The 16,643-nt window shown below is 47.0% G+C and overlaps 1 protein-coding gene and 1 pseudogene across 2 annotated transcripts in view; one reads left to right on the top strand and one right to left on the bottom strand.

Moving 5' to 3' along the window:
- Positions 1–16,643, bottom strand: part of Ttc39c (tetratricopeptide repeat domain 39C) — a 90,511-nt gene that overhangs the window by 18,105 nt on the left and 55,763 nt on the right. Inside the window, exons 5-6 of one of the 2 annotated variants that reach the window (XM_051163747.1) lie at positions 15,200–15,554; positions 12,691–12,859 (exon numbers count right to left, since the gene is read on the bottom strand). In XM_051163747.1, the coding sequence (XP_051019704.1) occupies positions 12,691–12,859; positions 15,200–15,554 (524 nt within the window). Of the gene's footprint in view, positions 1–12,690; positions 12,860–15,199; positions 15,555–16,643 lie in introns of those variants that run through there. The other variant, XM_051163749.1, reaches the window with a different exon arrangement.
- LOC127204712 (40S ribosomal protein S10-like) lies at positions 5,709–6,205 on the top strand (annotated as a pseudogene).

Here is a 16,643-nt window from a genome sequence, read left to right as displayed (position 1 = left end):
CACCATGGCTGGGATGAGCCACAGAGGTGATCTGCAGGGCAGCCTGTGACTCAGGGACTATGTAGGCTGAGTGATTCATCACAAAGCTGTGGCCTGACAGATAACTGCCCTTGTGTGACACACCATTCTGTTGTCAGAAAGACTCAAACTACAACCTTCAGACCCTCAATGAATGCTGCCAAGGAAGCCACAAAGCAGCATTTCACCTTGCCACTCCTCCTGTGCTTAAATGACATGTCCTGTATTAGAGAGGACCTCACAGGAATAAAGAAAATGAGACACTTACACTTACATGTACACTGACCAGGCACAAGACACCAAGTCTTTGACAAAACAACCTTTCCTGAATCGTGTATACAAGTGAGTGTAAAGGTGAACATCTGGGTGAGTATGCAGGTGAGTGCAAGTGAGTGTGCAGGTGAGTGCAAGGGAGTGTGCAGGTGAGTGCAAGTGAGTGTGCAGGGGCATGCAAGTGAGTGTGCAGGTGAGTACAAGTGAGTGTGCAGATGAGTGCAAGGGAGTGTGCAGGTGAGTGCAATTGGGTGTGCCAGTGAGTGCAAGGAAATGTGCAGGTGAGTGCAAGGGGGTGTGCAGGTGAGTGCAAGGGAGTGTATTGATGAGTGCAGGCCCTGAGACACTTTTTATAAAGCCTGTCTCCAACTGTCCCCTCAGGATCAGCAGTCATTTCCCAGCATCCTCTCCTCTCTCCCTTCAGTGTGTTTCTTTGCAGAGGAACTACAGCATTGGGGACTCTGCTTCATGGATCTCTGGTTAAGTAAGAACACTTGGGCATTCACTCACAGGGTATTTCTGAGTGGGCCACTGAAAGCAAGCTGTCTCTAGCTGTGTGTTCAGTGCACGACAGTGCAAAGCTACACTAAAAGGCACCCGACCAGCAATGGGGTCTGGCTCTAAATAACACAGTGAAAATAAGACTCTGATGGCAAGAAAGAAAGATGGAAGCCAAGAAATAGCATTGAGCTAGTTGTGGTGGTGCACGCCTTTGATCCCAGCACTTGGAAGGCAACGGCAGGTGGAGCTATGTGAGTTCAAAGCCAGTTTGGTCTACAAATCCAGGACATACAGGGCTCTGTTACATAGAGAAACCCTGTCTCAAAAAACAAAACAAACAAAAGAAGAAGAAAGAAAAGAAAGAAAGAAAAAAAGAGAAAAGAAATAGCATTGGCACCACACATTGTAGCTCTTGAAGGTCTGGGAGAGGAACACATTGGTCTATTTTCAAAACACTTAAGTCAACAAACCAGTATTCAAATTCTGACCTGATTACCTCCAAAGTAAGCTTTCCTGGGGACTGCATATGCTAATTAGATTAAATGAGGAATTCTCTGAGATCAGGGAGATTATCATCTGCACCCTTGGGAGGTGGGCGGGTGGGGAAGAGGCACTGTGACCACAGGCAGAAACTGGAAGGATGCTGCCACAAACCCAGGAATGCTGGTATCCACCAGCTGTAGAAGAGAGAGGCAGGAGCGAGACCCTGCAGACACCTTGTTTTGTTTAGCTCAGTGTGTGAGAACATAGGATGTGGAAGTTGCTTCAAACAGAAGACAGGTAAATAAATATGGCCCTGTGCAGACAGTAGCTTTCCAGGTCCTTGGGGGCAGGATCTGGCCAGCCAAGGAGGCAGGAGAAGGGATCCATGTGTTAAGGTGGACAAGGGTGACCTGCAGTCAACTGGAGTAGGCATGGCCTTTTAAAACCTTGTAGCGCATGGAGAATCCATTAGGTAAGACCCTGGCTGCTGGTGGCCACAACTCTGTTTATCCCGTTGGGTTTAGAATGCCTACCCAGATTACCTCATGCACAAGATGGCAGTTGAAAACAAAATGGCTTCAGGCATGTTAAGCTGGATCAGTGGAAGGGATGTGAGACATCTGGCCTACAGACCATTACACAGACTTGGGGAACAAAGGACGCTCATTCTATAAAAGTGGGAAGAGTGTGACCCCTCTTTCTCCTATGAGATAGAATTTAAAGATTCTAGGGGGGTGGAGTGCTTTAAGACACATCCCCAGGAGCCAGCCTGACTTCTACATTAACTCTCACACTTCTCTGATCATCTCTTGAAGAACTTGCTTAAATAACAGAAAGATATCACCCCTTACTTTTCCCCAAAATAACTTAAAACAAGAAAAATAATCTATGGTAAGTTTTATGATGAATTAGAACACCTTCCACAGCACAGAGAACGGAGAATTACTCTCATCTGGAGAGAAGACTGACAGTTAAATGTTATCTGTAGCATGTATCACTGAGCCTGGAGAGGAGACAGAAAGAAGGCTGGTATAAGAACCATGATGCTCTGAGTTAGACCTAAACCTTCTGCTTCTATTATAGATTTCCTTCTTTTCACCTTCTCGTACGAGTGTTTTGCCTAAATGTTTCTGTGCACCACATGTGTGAGGTTGACTGGAAAAGGTGTCTACTCCTCTGAATCTTGAGTTATGCACAGTTGTGCGGCACCATATGGGTGCTGGGGACCAAAAATGGGTCCTCTGCAAGAGCAGCGAATACTCTTATCCACTAAGCCACCTCTCCAGGGCGACACTGGCTCTTGTCTGGCAAATTATATGCCAACAAATTGTGTTGGAAACCATTTGAAGGGTGTAGTCCTGGTGGTCACGTCTGCTTGCCATGTGTGAAGGCCTGGGCCCCACACGAGAGCCCACAAAGCCGGCTGTGGTGGTGTACATCTGTAACACTTGCACACCTGTAACTCTTGCACTCAAAAGAGGGAGGCAAGAGAATCCAAAGTTCAAGACAATCCTCTGCTAGTCGGAGGCCAGCCTGGGCTACATGTGACCATATCTTAAAAGAACAAAAACAAAAACAAAAACCTTGAGACAGACATTGGAAGCCTCCACAAACAAACAGAAAAACCAACAAACAAAAACCACTGGCTGCTGAGCCTGTTCTCCAAGGGAGTCATAAAGAACAGGTGCAGCAGGGCCATGCCAGCAGCCACCGTGCCTTAGGAGGATGCTTTCCTACTTATTCTGGCCTCTGCTCTTCCTGGTGGTATATTCCTGGGCATTTTCTCCACTGCTCTGCGCAAAACGATGTGGACTTCAGCAGGTGGCTCTTGCCAGGTGAGGGATCCAGCACTGAGCTATTTCTTTGACCTCACGTTCTCAAAACTTCCTGTTGTTCTTACTCGACTCTCCCATGGAGACACGTAAGTCACAGGACAATGCCTCTCTCTGTGATAGACTCATTCGTTTGCTGGCTCCAAGCATCGCTTAAAATATGGAGGGCCAGCAAGCCAGGACTCGCTCCTGCCTCGGTCCTGACTTTGATGTTACCAAGCTCTGCCGACAAAAATGGCTTGTTGCAGGCTTCTATCTATGCCATTTTACCAAAAAGGGAAATATATTTTTGATATATACTGGTGACTACACAGGGACCGCGGGTTAGTAAATGACACTCTGAGTTCTATGCCACAGAGACGCTGTGGAGTCACCAAGTGCTTGTGAGGTCTGTGGACATTCTGACATCAGGACACCTGAAGTGCTGGCTCACAAGACAAGAGTCCTCAGCCAGTAGTTACAGACAGCAGTGCTATCAGGCGGCATGTGAAGGCACAGCATTTGTGCAAGAAATCCTCATTTGTTTCTTATGGGCTTTTGCCTCCTGCCATGTTCCCGAATGAAACTGAACCACTGAGCCGAAGAGGAATTAAAGGACATTCAAAGGCTGGATGACAGCTGTGACAGCTGCCTGTGGATGACAGTGCCCCACAGCTGGTCCTCCTCACCCTGTGCCTGCACAGACAGCTGTGACACGCACCTGTGGATGACAGTGCTCCACAGCTGGTCCTCCTCACCCTGTGCCTGGACAGACAGCTGTGACACCCGCCTGTGGATGACAGTGCTCCACAGATGATCCTCCTCACCCTGTGCCTGGACAGACCGCTGTGACACCCGCCTGTGGATGACAGTGCCCCACAGCTGGTCCTCCTCACCCTGTGCCTGGACAGACGGCTGTGACATTCGCCTGTGGATGGCAGTGCCCCACAGCTGGTCCTCCTCACCCTGTGCCTGGACAGACAGCTGTGACACCCGCCTGTGGATGACAGTGCCCCACAGCTGGTCCTCCTCACCCTGTGTCTATACAGACAGCTGTGACATTCGCCTGTGGATGACAGTGCCCCACAGCTGGTCCTCCTCATCCTGTGCCTGGACAGATGGCTGTGACGTTCGCCTGTGGATGACAGTGCCCCACAGCTGGTCCTCCTCATCCTGTGCCTGGACAGACAGCTGTGACACCCGCCTGTGGATGGCAGTGCCCCACAGCTGGTCCTCCTCACCCTGTACCTGGACAGATGGCACACACTCCCAGTGCATCAGTAGGACAACACAAAGGCTCTGCTGAATGCATGTGGCCTTAAGAGGCTGAGCCACTGAAATCCACCAAGTTTTGTTGATCTCATTCTCCCACCTCCCTTACACACTGGGCCCCGCCTCCTCCCCAGCCTGGTGATGACTGCCCATTGGCTTGTCTCTGTTGCCCTTTGGTTTCCTGTCATGATTGACCCTGTCACACATTCATATCGTTTCTTGTGGACAGGCCTTTTCCTGTTTTTCGTGACCTCCCTCAGCAGGTCTATGATGTCAAAGGCACTAAGTACCTGAACATGTCTGGAAAATAGCAGTGGCAGCCAGTTCTTTGGTCTCTACATGGCGCATATAAATCCTTGGAAAAGAAGTCACTAAATCTTCCACTAAGAGAAGTGGACCTGAAGTGGAATCGCACACAGGATTTCCTTGTCCTCTCAAGTCAAGCCCGTGACTGGGGAACACATGTGAAAGGAAAGTACTTCTTCCTGGGACTCACAACTCAATTTAAGTGACGGACACTGATGTCCAGATAAGACACCAAGTCCTCAATGTTTTTGTTTGCCTGTGTGACACCACTGAAGGGTGATACCTTCTAGGTAGCAGGTGCTGCCTTGCTTATATAGATTAGCACATAGGATCACAGCTGCATGCCAGGGGGCCAGCAAGAAGGCTCAGCAGGCAAAAGCACTTGCTGTGCAAACTTGGTGACCTAACTTTGATTGCACACAATAATGGAAAGAGAGAACCAAGTTTACAAGGGTATCCTCGATCTCCACATGCATACTATGGCAGGTATGCTCACACATGCTCACACATGCTCACACACCCACGCATACACTCATAACCCTCACACTTGCTCATACATGCTCAATATGCTCACACACCTCCACACACTCTCATAGGCTCACAGCACTCACACATGCTCACACACACACACACACACACACACAAACGCTCACGCACATGCACTCACATACTCATGCATGCTCACATGTACTCATGTATGCTCACATGTGCTCACACAGGCACACACACACATATAAATAATAATAATACAATGCTTTTTAAAAAATCTAAGCAAAGCCGCTAAGCGTACTAGGTGTTGAATGTAGCCTTGAGTATTCTAGCCGGGAACTGTACCACTGAGCTACACCCCAGCCCACAAGTCCTTGTAGAAATGATCCAATCAATGTTTTCTCTCCTACACCAGAATGCTATTTCTTGACATGCTGGAGAAAAACAATTTGTATTGGGAGGAAAAAAAAGCAGGAAACTGGAAAGAAATGTGTTCCTGTTAAACATGACATCAAAAGCTTTCCAGCCTCTGCCTCAGACCCTGCAGCTGCCACAATGTTGATGCCTAGGAAGAACCAGACTGTTACCTATGACCTCCTTTTTAAGGAAGGAGTGATGGTTGCCAAGAAAGATGTCCATATGCCTAAAGACCCTGAGGTGGCAGACAAGAATGTGCCTAGCCTTCACGTAATGAAGGCCACGCAGTCTCTCAAGTCTTGAGGCTGCAGGAAGGAGAAGTCTGCCTGGAGACATTGCTATTGGTACCTGACGCATGAGGGCATCCAGTATCTCTGAGATTACTTCCACCTCCCTCCGGAGATCGTGCCCAACACCCTGTGCTGCAGCCATCCTGAGACTGGCAGGCCTCAGCCCAAAGGACCAGAGGGCGAGCGATCTGCAAGATTTGCAAGAGGGGAGGCAGACACAGACACCTACAGAAGGAGTGCTGTGGCCAAGGTGCTTTCAAGAAAGCGGAGGCTGGGGCTGGCTCAGCAACGGAATTCTAGTTTGGAGGCAGCTTTGGTCATGAATGTGGTCAGCCACCTCACTGAAGCTGGAGATTGTGTTGAATAATGAAAAAAAAAAATGACATCAAGAATTAAAAATAATTGGCAAAAGAATGCAAAGAATCTGCTCAGGATACAAAGAAAGAGTGAGTATACTGGTCTATGAACTCAGTCGCTGCGCTCAGAAGACTGAGTCAGGATGAGCAGATAGGGCATCGATCAAATGGATGGAGAAACAACAAAACACGAACAGAGACGGACATGAGAGAAACAGAACAAGGCCACCATCAAGAAAGCGACCTCGAAAAGGCCCCCGGAAGTAAGGGCATCGTGGGATGTCATCGGTTGTCTGTTGAGGGCCTGATTAGAGTCACAGCTGCACCAGCATCACAACCTCAGCCAAGAACATCCTCCTCGCTCTCCTCTCGGGTATCAGCAACCATCCCCCACGGCCTTCTAAGTGCCATTGTCTAGACAAGCAATAACTGCCTCACGTGTCTCACCACACATGCCTGCCCCAGAGGCATCACACAAAATGAATCGCAAAACTGCATCGGCTTTGCGTCTAATTGTTTTCTAACACGTACAAAAGTACACGCCGTACTGGCATGCTGGCAGCATGTTGTTAATCATGCTTCGTTCCTTTCTGCTGCTGAATTATAGTCCACTGTATGGAAATACCACATGTTGTTTATTCTTTCACCTGCTGACGGACACTGGCCTTGTCTCTTCTTCTTTTTTTTTTTTACTATTATAAAAAATATGGAATTTAAAAATTTTCATTTCTCTTGGGTATATTCCAAGAACTGCTGAGTCCTGCAGTAAATTGATGCTTAGCACTTTGAGGACATGCTAGAGACTTTCCTGAAGTGCTGTCCCACTTCACATCCCCACCAGCAAGGAATGAGGGTTCTGGTTTCCCCACAGCCACACCAGCATTTGTTTCCAGCTGTTTCTTGCAGTGTTGCTACACACAGCGAGGTGGGTGTGAAGTCCTACCTCTCGCTGGGTTTGATTGGCAGTTTTGAAGGACTTTCAACACCAAGTAACTTTCCATAGGCTTATCAGCCCCTTGCACAGTGACAAACATTCACTGTGGGCCACCAGTGGGCCAACATGGAGGCTCTGCCAATGGCCATGTGACCTTAAGAGGCTGGGCCACCGACACTGGCCAACACTGCAACCTCTCTTGGATGAATTCCAGGGAGGACTGCTGAGTCACGGAGTAAACTGACGCCAGCTTCAAACTGGGTAATTTACCTTTTTATCATTGCATTTTAATACTGTTGCTGGACACAAGTCTTTCATTACCTATGTAATTTATGAAATCTTTTTCCTATTCAGGGTTATCACTTCACTTTCTCAGAGTTTACATCCTTAGTGTTTCACTGTGGCTCCAGCTTTTTCTTCTGTCTCTGTATTTTCGGTGTCATGTATAAACCACTGCCTAAGCCAAGAGGTTTGTCATTGTAGATTTTATATTTACAGGCTCTGCCCCTTTGCAAGTGAATTTTACATATGAGATGAAACAGCTTTGTGTTCAGTTGTTCCAGCACTATTTGCTGAATTTTTTTTTCCATTGATGGGTCTTGGTGCCCTTGTGAAAGGTCAGCCGACCGACCACAATCAGGAGGCTCCCTTCTCATCGATCCTTGTATTTATTCTTATGTCAGTGCCGTGCCAGCTTGATTAGTCTGCAGTAGCTTTTCCAGCTTTGGTCTTCTTTTTCCAGACTCTTCTGTCTATCCTGAGTTCCTTAAGATTAGGGCAGCTTGTCCACCTCAACAAAAAGCAAACAGGCATTTCTGGTTTGTTTGTACAGTAGAGGGGATGGAGGCCAGGATGTCACATATGCCAGGGAAGCATCCCACCACTGAGTGACATCCCCAGTCTCTAAGCTGCAGTTCTGAGAGAGACTGTAGGGGACTCTGACAGGGGGTGGATGGCAATTCAGAGAGCACCGCTGTCTTGATAATGCTGGTTCCCCTAATACATGTAATTTGTTATGTTCTATCTCCAAATTGCTTCATCTTCCATCACTAGGGGCCTAAGTAGAAATACAACCACGGGGTAGGGGACTTGGGAACTTGGCTGAGTCAAAAAAGTGCTTGTCATATGACCAGAAGAATCTGAGGTCGATCAGTAGGACCTGTGTAAAAGCTAGGTATGGCTGCCCAAGCCTGTTATCTAAGTGCTGGGGGTGGAGACAAGAGGAACCTGGACGCTCACTGGCCAGCTAGCCCAGCTCAATCTTTGACTGACAAAGATAGCCAACATCAAACTCTGACCTCCATATGCATCTGTACGTATGTGTACATGCATCCCCTGGCACCATAAATGTACACACACACACACACACACACACACACACACACACACTCTACAGGGGTAGGATGTTGCTGCCATAGACTAACTATACTTTTGCCTGTCCTAAAGATTTCATATAAAATGAACCACAAAATCACATGGGGTTTATATTAGCTTTTTTTTTTTTTTTTTTTTTTGAGACATGGTTTCTCTGTGTAGACTTGGCTGTCCTAGACTTGCTTTGTAGACCAGGCCGGCCTCGAACTCACAGAGATCCACTTGCCTCTGCCTCTTACATGCTGGGATTACAGGCATGTGCCACCAGGCATGTGTCTAGCTTTTTTTCCACATAACACAATTTTGTTTCACACACATACACAGATACGTGCCCAAGTGCCTCATTACCACAGTGGGGGACAGCCAGTCGCTCACTGCTTGAATATAATCTCTCTTCACTTAATGCGAACTACACAGCACTTATGCTCTTCGGTTCTAACCATGCCTTTAGAGTTATAACCACAGAAAGTCAAGGGGGAAAAAAAAGGAAACTACTATGTAAGTCACTCAAGTGGCAGAACTTCCTGTCACAGCAGCACTGGAAAACAATGGTCAACAACCCCAGCAATAACTGCCTGGCACCGAGAAATGATGGATTACCAGTACAAAGAAAGCACAGTAGTCTGCATGTCAGTCATTACTAAAGACCATGTCAATGCATGTGAACATCAGATTTCTATGTAAATTGCACGAAATCTCATGTATGCATGTTACAGGCTACAAAATAACATGAAGCAAAATAGCTTAGAGATTAATCATAACTGGAATGTTACTTTTCTAATTGCCTGCCATCTTAAAATAAACTTGTGTGAAACCGGGCAATGGTGGCACATGCCTTTAATACCAGTACTTGGGAGGCAGAGGCAGGCAGATCTCTGAGTTCGAGGCCAGCCTGGTCTACAGAGGGAGTTCTAGGATAGCCAGGGCTACATAGAGAAACCATGTCTTGAAGAACAAAAAAGTAAAATAAAAATAAATGCATGTGCGCGAGCATGCAGTCACATGTGCGTTGTGTGCCTGTGTGCGTGTGTGAGTGTGAGCGTGTATTAAAACAAGGCGATCTGCTGGCCACACACGGCATACACAAGAACACACTGTAGCAGTGAACTTAGTTGTGACTCAGCAATGACACTGTCATGCAGCAAGATGGCTTTAGCAACGCTGCAATCAAGGGCATCTGGAGAGATGAGGCATTTGACTGCTACCCTGGAACTACCGTGGATACAGCAGACAGGAAGCTAGCTCATCCTCTCAGACATACTTAGGAGCCCCAGAGATGGAAACCACCTCTCCAGCTTGTCCAGCTGGGGCGAAGAAAGCAGCGGGCGCATTTTATTCCTACACAATGTGGGTTACTATTATCTTCTCTTGTCAGTTAATGGCCCTTTTCTTTAAATGGCATGATATGGCTTTGTTTCGCGCAGAGTCGAGGACAGACACGTGCTCCACCCCCGGCCCACCAGATGAAATCAATCACCGCTGCTGTACTTCTAAGAATAAACAGCAGCCATGTTTTCTGGGTGCTTAAGGTAATTAAGAGACGTGTGTGTAGGCTGGAGGAAAAGAAGAAAAGAACGATTAATCGAATGCGGGGGAATTAGCTCTCTTCCTGCGCTGCCTCTTTCCTGATCCTATTAATAGCCGTATTACCTCATGATGACAAGGCGTGCTGTTGCTGCTGTCATGCTCAAGACTCAGGCTGCCCTTCAACAGAGGATCTCATACTGGGAGTGTACAGCCTTTGACCTGCGGCCTGCTTTGGCCCCGGCCCCTGCTCCCATGACCTCCGCAAGTCTCTTCTTTTCTCTATCTGATGAATGAATCGCCACAGCGACCAACAGCCACTTTTCTGTCCCTGCCACCATCATGGGCGAGTGGGCTAAACAGCAGCGCAGACCTGCCATCTTCGGGAAGCACCAAAGTGTCATTTCATTTAAACGGAAGTATGGAGTGAAAGTATTACAGCGAGCTTTAAAAGGGCCCTCCGCGCCCCACCTTCCTTTCTGTGATAGGGCATTCCAACCAAAGCAGCTTCGGGACGGCAGGGCTTATCTTGCTTCCAGATCACAGTCCATTACTGAGGAGGTCAGGCAGGAGGAACCTGAGGCACAGCCATGGAGGAATGTTGCTTGCTGGCTCACCCACATGTCCATGCTGAGCTGGCCTTGCCATATGGCCCAGGACACTTACAGGGGGACTGGTGCCACTGACGATGGTTGGGCTTTTCCACATCAATCAACAATCAAGACGATACTGCCACCCCCCAATAGATACTGACACAGGCCAACCGCGACAGTTCCTTAATGCAGGCTTTCCTCCTAAGCTGTGTGAACTACAGCCAGCTGGGACATGCCTCTACTTGGTAACTGCAAAAACAGGTCAACAAAAGGGGCAGAAACAGCAGGGATCAAACTAGGGTGGCACTGTATGGTGAATTCCTCAGAGACTAGATGTGAGCCCGGTCCTCAACCCTTCGGGAAGGAGCAGGGACAACAGGTGCCAAGAAGTAAAGGCCACTCATCAAAAGAGTCTCTGCAGACACTACAGAAGGGTGGATGTCCCTCACTGTGCCTTTCTCAGCAGGAAAGGGCTCTGGTAGGGAATTCAAAAGATAGCTGGTCAGGCAGGCAGAGCACTGCCTCTTACAAGAAACAACCAACCAACACTCCCCAGATGGTTGTACACCGAAGGTTCCAGAAGCAGGGCCACATTGGTGCATCTATCTTATCATTTCAAATATGTATGTATTTATTCATTCGTGTGTGTGTGTGTGTGTGTGTGTGTGTGTGTGTGTGTGTGTGTACTCACACATGTGCATGTACATGCAGTTGTCTATAGAGGTCAGATTAGAGCATAGAATTTCTGGAGCTAGAATTACAGGGGGTTGTGAGCTCTCAGATGTGGGTGCCAGTCCTCGCAGAAGTAGCCAGTGCTCTTAATGGCTGAGCCTTCGCTCTCACCCTCCTCTTCTTACCATTTCAAAAGGCAGAATTGTGAACTGCTTAACTCAGTCCCTGGCAGTCAGAAGCAACCCGGACAAGCTGACTTCCGCACCAGCAGAGAGCTGAGTCCAGGCCTTCACTGACTTGTTATTCCTATAGCTGCACCCCAGTTTGTAAGGACTCCCTCCAACACCTCCTGATTTGCTTAATAAAGAGCTGAGGATGGGCAAATAGCTGAGGCAGCAGAGAAAGGCGGGATTTCCAGCAGTGAGAAGAACTCTGAGAAAGAATCTGAGCCAGACACAGAGGTAAAAACAAGTCCCTGGACTAAGGCACTGAGGATAGGTAATGCGCCACATGGCAGGATGCCAGTATTGTCTGGTTAGAATAGCTGAGAATCTGCCCAGCTATAGTGCCTAAGTGTATAATAAATATAATAAGTCTCTTTGTCCTTATTTGGGAGCTGGCGGTCTGAAGAAAAGTCTCTTTTTAGCTTGGGGCTGACTTCTGACAGCAGGAGGGCAGAAAGTGTTAAAGCTTCCAACTGGTTTATTGACAAGTATTGGTAAAAAAATGGGTGAAGTCTGAAGTGAGAGAAACCTCATGCAAGACAAAAGACACAGAGGAGAAGCGGGCGGGGGCTACACAGCCAAGGCAAGGTCTGGGTTTGAAGAGAGACAGTCTGAGCTCATGTGTGGGAAATCTCAGGAAGTTTCTAGAAGCCCTTTTGGAGCCTCATTTTCTTTTTCTGTGACCTGTGCTCAGGTTGGCTCTAGGATGGGACTGGATCATGTGGGAAAGCACTTGGCACATACATACAGAAATCGAGCAGATGAACATGTGGGAAAGACAATGTTCCTTTCAAAGCTGGCTATATCATTGTTTAAATCAAATGTTAGCTAACATCAGTGGGGGCAATGGTTACAGCTTGTGTCATTCACATAAATGATTTCATACTACCCTGTGCCTTAAGCCCAGGTGTACCAGCCCTTCTTGTCACCAATGAGGATGCTCACCCTGGCTCTGCCCCTGTCTCCTGAACAGGTAACCGACTAATATCCCAGGTACCTGGGAGGGTCCTCTTCAGCCTTAATATGACAGAAGTCACCAGGAAACACGGTGTTTCTGGGCCAGTGATATTCTGGCGCATGCACAGTGCCCCTGAGCAGCAATCAGGGGCATGCCGTGAGAAGTTCATTTAAGAGGCTAGGGAAGGTGCCATACCTCTAATCGCTGGATCCGTCCCTTGAAGAACATGAAGAGGGAAGAGTTTGGGTAGGCAGCCTCCTTCTTGAGAAGGATTTCCTTAGCTTCACCCAAGCCCGCTTTGTTATCACTGCCATCCAGGGCAAAGAACGGGCGGACCACGGTGTGGTACCACAGCAGCGCTAACCTGAAGGGTGACAGGGAGAGAGGGACATTGAGCAAGGCTTCGCAGAGATGGTTTCTGTTTTCAAAATAAAGATCAGCATGTGCTCTTCCAAAACTGACTTTTCCCAATTAAAATCTTACTACATGATATTCCAAAAAAGTATGGCCAGAGTGCTTCCTCGCTTTTACTCTGTCAATTCTGGGAAGCTGCTACTTTAGCAGGAGCTACCAGTCGTGGCAGAAGCACCAGCTGTTTGGAAGCTTCCAGATGTGCTGCTACTAAACAAAGCGCCTGGATTCTACACCTCCCACATCCTGGGCACAAAATGAAGGCAGTCGCCATCAGTTTCTTGTCTCTTTGTAATAAAAGCGATTACATTTTGTAGAAGTAAACTGTGGCTCCTGCTGTGTTCATAAAAGGCAGGTCGGGTGAGATGGCTCACATCTTTAATGCCGGGACTTGAGAGGTAGAGACAGGGGAATTTCTGTGAATTCCCAGGCAACCTGCTCTGCATAGAGAAGGCTACATAGTGAGTCCCTAACCCTATCTTAAAAAAAAAAATATATATATATATATATATATGTATATATATATGGCATATATGGTATATATAATATTAATATATATGGCATTTATGGTATATATGATATTAATATATATATATGGTATAATCCATAGACTCTAGATTTAAATGTTGAATCCACAGCAACAAATTATATATATAAGCATTAAAATAACTGAGAAAAATAGATTAAGGGCTGCTTCTCTAGCCTTTGAGGATATTAATATAAATATATAAATTACTTAAAATTGTGTAAGTTCAAGTTAGTTAAATTAAAATAAGCTAGGCACACAGAGAGCAGAATCATTGCCGAGATCTGCTGTAATAAACAGACAGGCGTTTAACCCGCACATCCAATACTTTGAAGTGGAGGCTACGTCTAGTGCACTGGAGAACCTAATCCCCATATGGAGAGTGTATTACTCTGCAGAATTAATTCCAATGCCTTCTCAGAGATAAGCACAAAACAGTACTCAGCCATAAGCAAGAACACATCCACAAGTTACAAGCCTGTTAATAACAGCAATTAGTAAAGGGCCACTGTTTGTCTAACTTACTGCCTGGGAGTGGGTAAAGCTGCTTCCCGTGATTTCTACATGACCTCCAATCCTTCCACACTAACACATCAGAAACTGCGTCTCACTGAGGCCTTGTGGGACATCGCAGAGCAGGGAGGAAGTTTTGTCAAGACAGTGTCAAACAAGACCAGCATGTGGTCCAACAGCTGAAGCTGCAAATAGTGGTTCCTGTCCAGCCATTTAAAAGGTTTATTTCCTTTTATGTGTATGGGTGTGTTTTGCCTGCGATACATGAGTTTACTAAATTGTGCAGTGTGCGGGGAGGCCAGGAGAGGGCATCGGAGCCTCTGGAACTGGAGTGCTGGGAGCTTAACCTGAAACCTCTGTGCACTTAACTGCTGATCCACCTCTCCAGCCCCTGGACTGAAATGTTCAAATGATGTCCTTTTAAAAAGCATTTTAAATCATTTTAATTTTTAAAAGACTCAATTTAGTGGGACACTGGGTGGCAGCTAAACTACAAAACCAACTAACTAGAATCTTCAAGGAAGATCAGCCAACATTTGTATATTTATAAGGACAAAAACTTCAGAATCACACAAAATTTTATCTTGTAAGTTAAAAAAAAATATCAGACGTGTGCATCTGAGAGACTATGGGAAAGGCTGGGCAACTGGTCAGCTTACCATTTAAAACCCTGGACTTGGGGCCGGCTTGGGAGATAGCTCTTCTGGGAAAATGCTTACCTCCCAAGAGTAGGGACCTAAGTTCAATGCCCAGAACCTACATAAAAATATAGACCAGGCAGCTCACGCTTGTAACTCCAGTGCTGAAGAGGGGCAGCAGGTGGACCCCTGGGCTAGCCTGGACTACTAGGTTAGCTTGAAGCCAAAGAGAGATGCTGTCTCAAGAAGCCTGTCTCTGAGGATGATAGCCAAGGTTGTTCTTTGGTCTCCACATACAATTACACACACACACACACACACACACACACACACACACACACACACCATGCCCCCTTCACTCACACATAAAAAGCAAGGAACTAACACATCCAGGATGATTCAGGAGAGCTAGCAAACACTTCCCCCAGCTAACAGGATTATCTGTCACTATCAGCACAGAACAAGCACAGAGTGTCCTTGACATAATATGAGAGGCACACAGCATCATTATCAACCAGTCAGTATTTTTCCTGAAGTTCCTTTCACAGTTTGCACGGCTGCTGACTTACTTTCAATACTATGTTATCTACCAAAGCATTGCAATATAGCTACTCACGTAGCTAAAGGGGCCTTCATGTCCTTACTTTCGCTTGCATACGTCAGTGAAGAAAGGCCCTGTAGGCGGTCTCCAGGAAACCCCAGCAGGTTGATGATTTTGAGCAGGTTTGGGGGTACCATGGATATGCAAAGGTGAAAAAGGCCATATCCAAAGCTAACAGCACCTTTCAGTCTGTTTAGGGACTCCTCGGTCACCCCTTCAGCCACAACGTGATTATCATTTGCAGCATCAGGAGACAAGGGCTCTTCCGTGAGCTTCCTCTGATAGAGCTCTTGCAGGGCGTTGATGTCCACATAGCACTTATTGTAAATCTTCCAGGCTTTTCTAAGGATCCACCCACCTTTTATGTAGGCTATGAAGAGAAGGGGAGAGAGGAATTCAAAACCAAGCAATAGCATTTGCACTCGTATCATGGTACAGGACAATTGGAAAGAAAGTGGCGGTTGAGGGGTGGGGAGCAAACACCTAAAAAAAAAAGAAATGCTGTTATTAGCTGTCCCTGTACCTCACCTGCTTCATGGGACTTGCACACTCCGGTCCATGTCCTGAGTAGACATTTAAGAAATTCCGAGGCTCTGTCTGCTACTGCTGTTAGCAAACTCTTCAAACAGAGGAGCGAGCAAGGGAGGGGAGAAAAATGTAGGACGGGAAGGAAGAGAGGAGGGGAGGGGAGGGGGAGGAGAAGAGGAAGGAGGAAGAGATCAGGGCACTTGCCCTAAGCCTGACCCCAGGGACCCACATTGTGGAAGACTTGATTTCTGCCAGCTGCTCTTTGATCTCCACAGGCACTTGGGGGCCATGCGCTTTCCCTTCCCTTGCATAAACAAAATAAATAAATGTAATAACAACTGTAAATGCCCAAACCTGGCTAAATGGCATTATGAAACTACCACTGTTCACTTGAAACATCATGCTTAGTTCAGTTTAACAGGAGAACTTAGTGCAGGGATGCCCCGCCTCAGACACTGATCTAGGTTAGCCCAGAGAAGTCAATGTACATACAAATCTCTTCAGGAGCTGCAGTGATCTTTTTTCTTTTGCCCCCGCTTAAACAAATACTGAGCTTAGGGGTGAAATGTTCCTTTTTATTTCCTCAACATTCTTTCCCCCCATGTAACAAGTACGCAAAGTCCTTCCTCCTTCCTCCTCATCTGGAAATTGAGAGGAAAACTCACCTCCATTTTACCCCCATGCTTTCCTTATTAAAGAAAGTGCAATCTTGATTTATGAGAAGGCAACTTTGGGAAAGCGGTAAACAGGTGTGTGACACAGAAGGGCCAGAGGTGGAGTACAGCAGAGGACGCTGCCACCCCTGGGTTCAGGGTCAACTGAGGAAGGAGCTGAGTGGCTACAGAAACATGGACAATGTCCAAAGCTGGGAGTGAAGGGACAGCCATCTAAGTCAGCAGAGGAATGAGAGGAAAGCACGTGGCCATGGCAA

This window comes from Acomys russatus, chromosome 20 (genome assembly GCF_903995435.1).
Source record: "Acomys russatus chromosome 20, mAcoRus1.1, whole genome shotgun sequence".
Classification (NCBI taxonomy): domain Eukaryota; kingdom Metazoa; phylum Chordata; class Mammalia; order Rodentia; family Muridae; genus Acomys; species Acomys russatus.
This window is presented reverse-complemented; position numbering and strand designations above follow the sequence as displayed.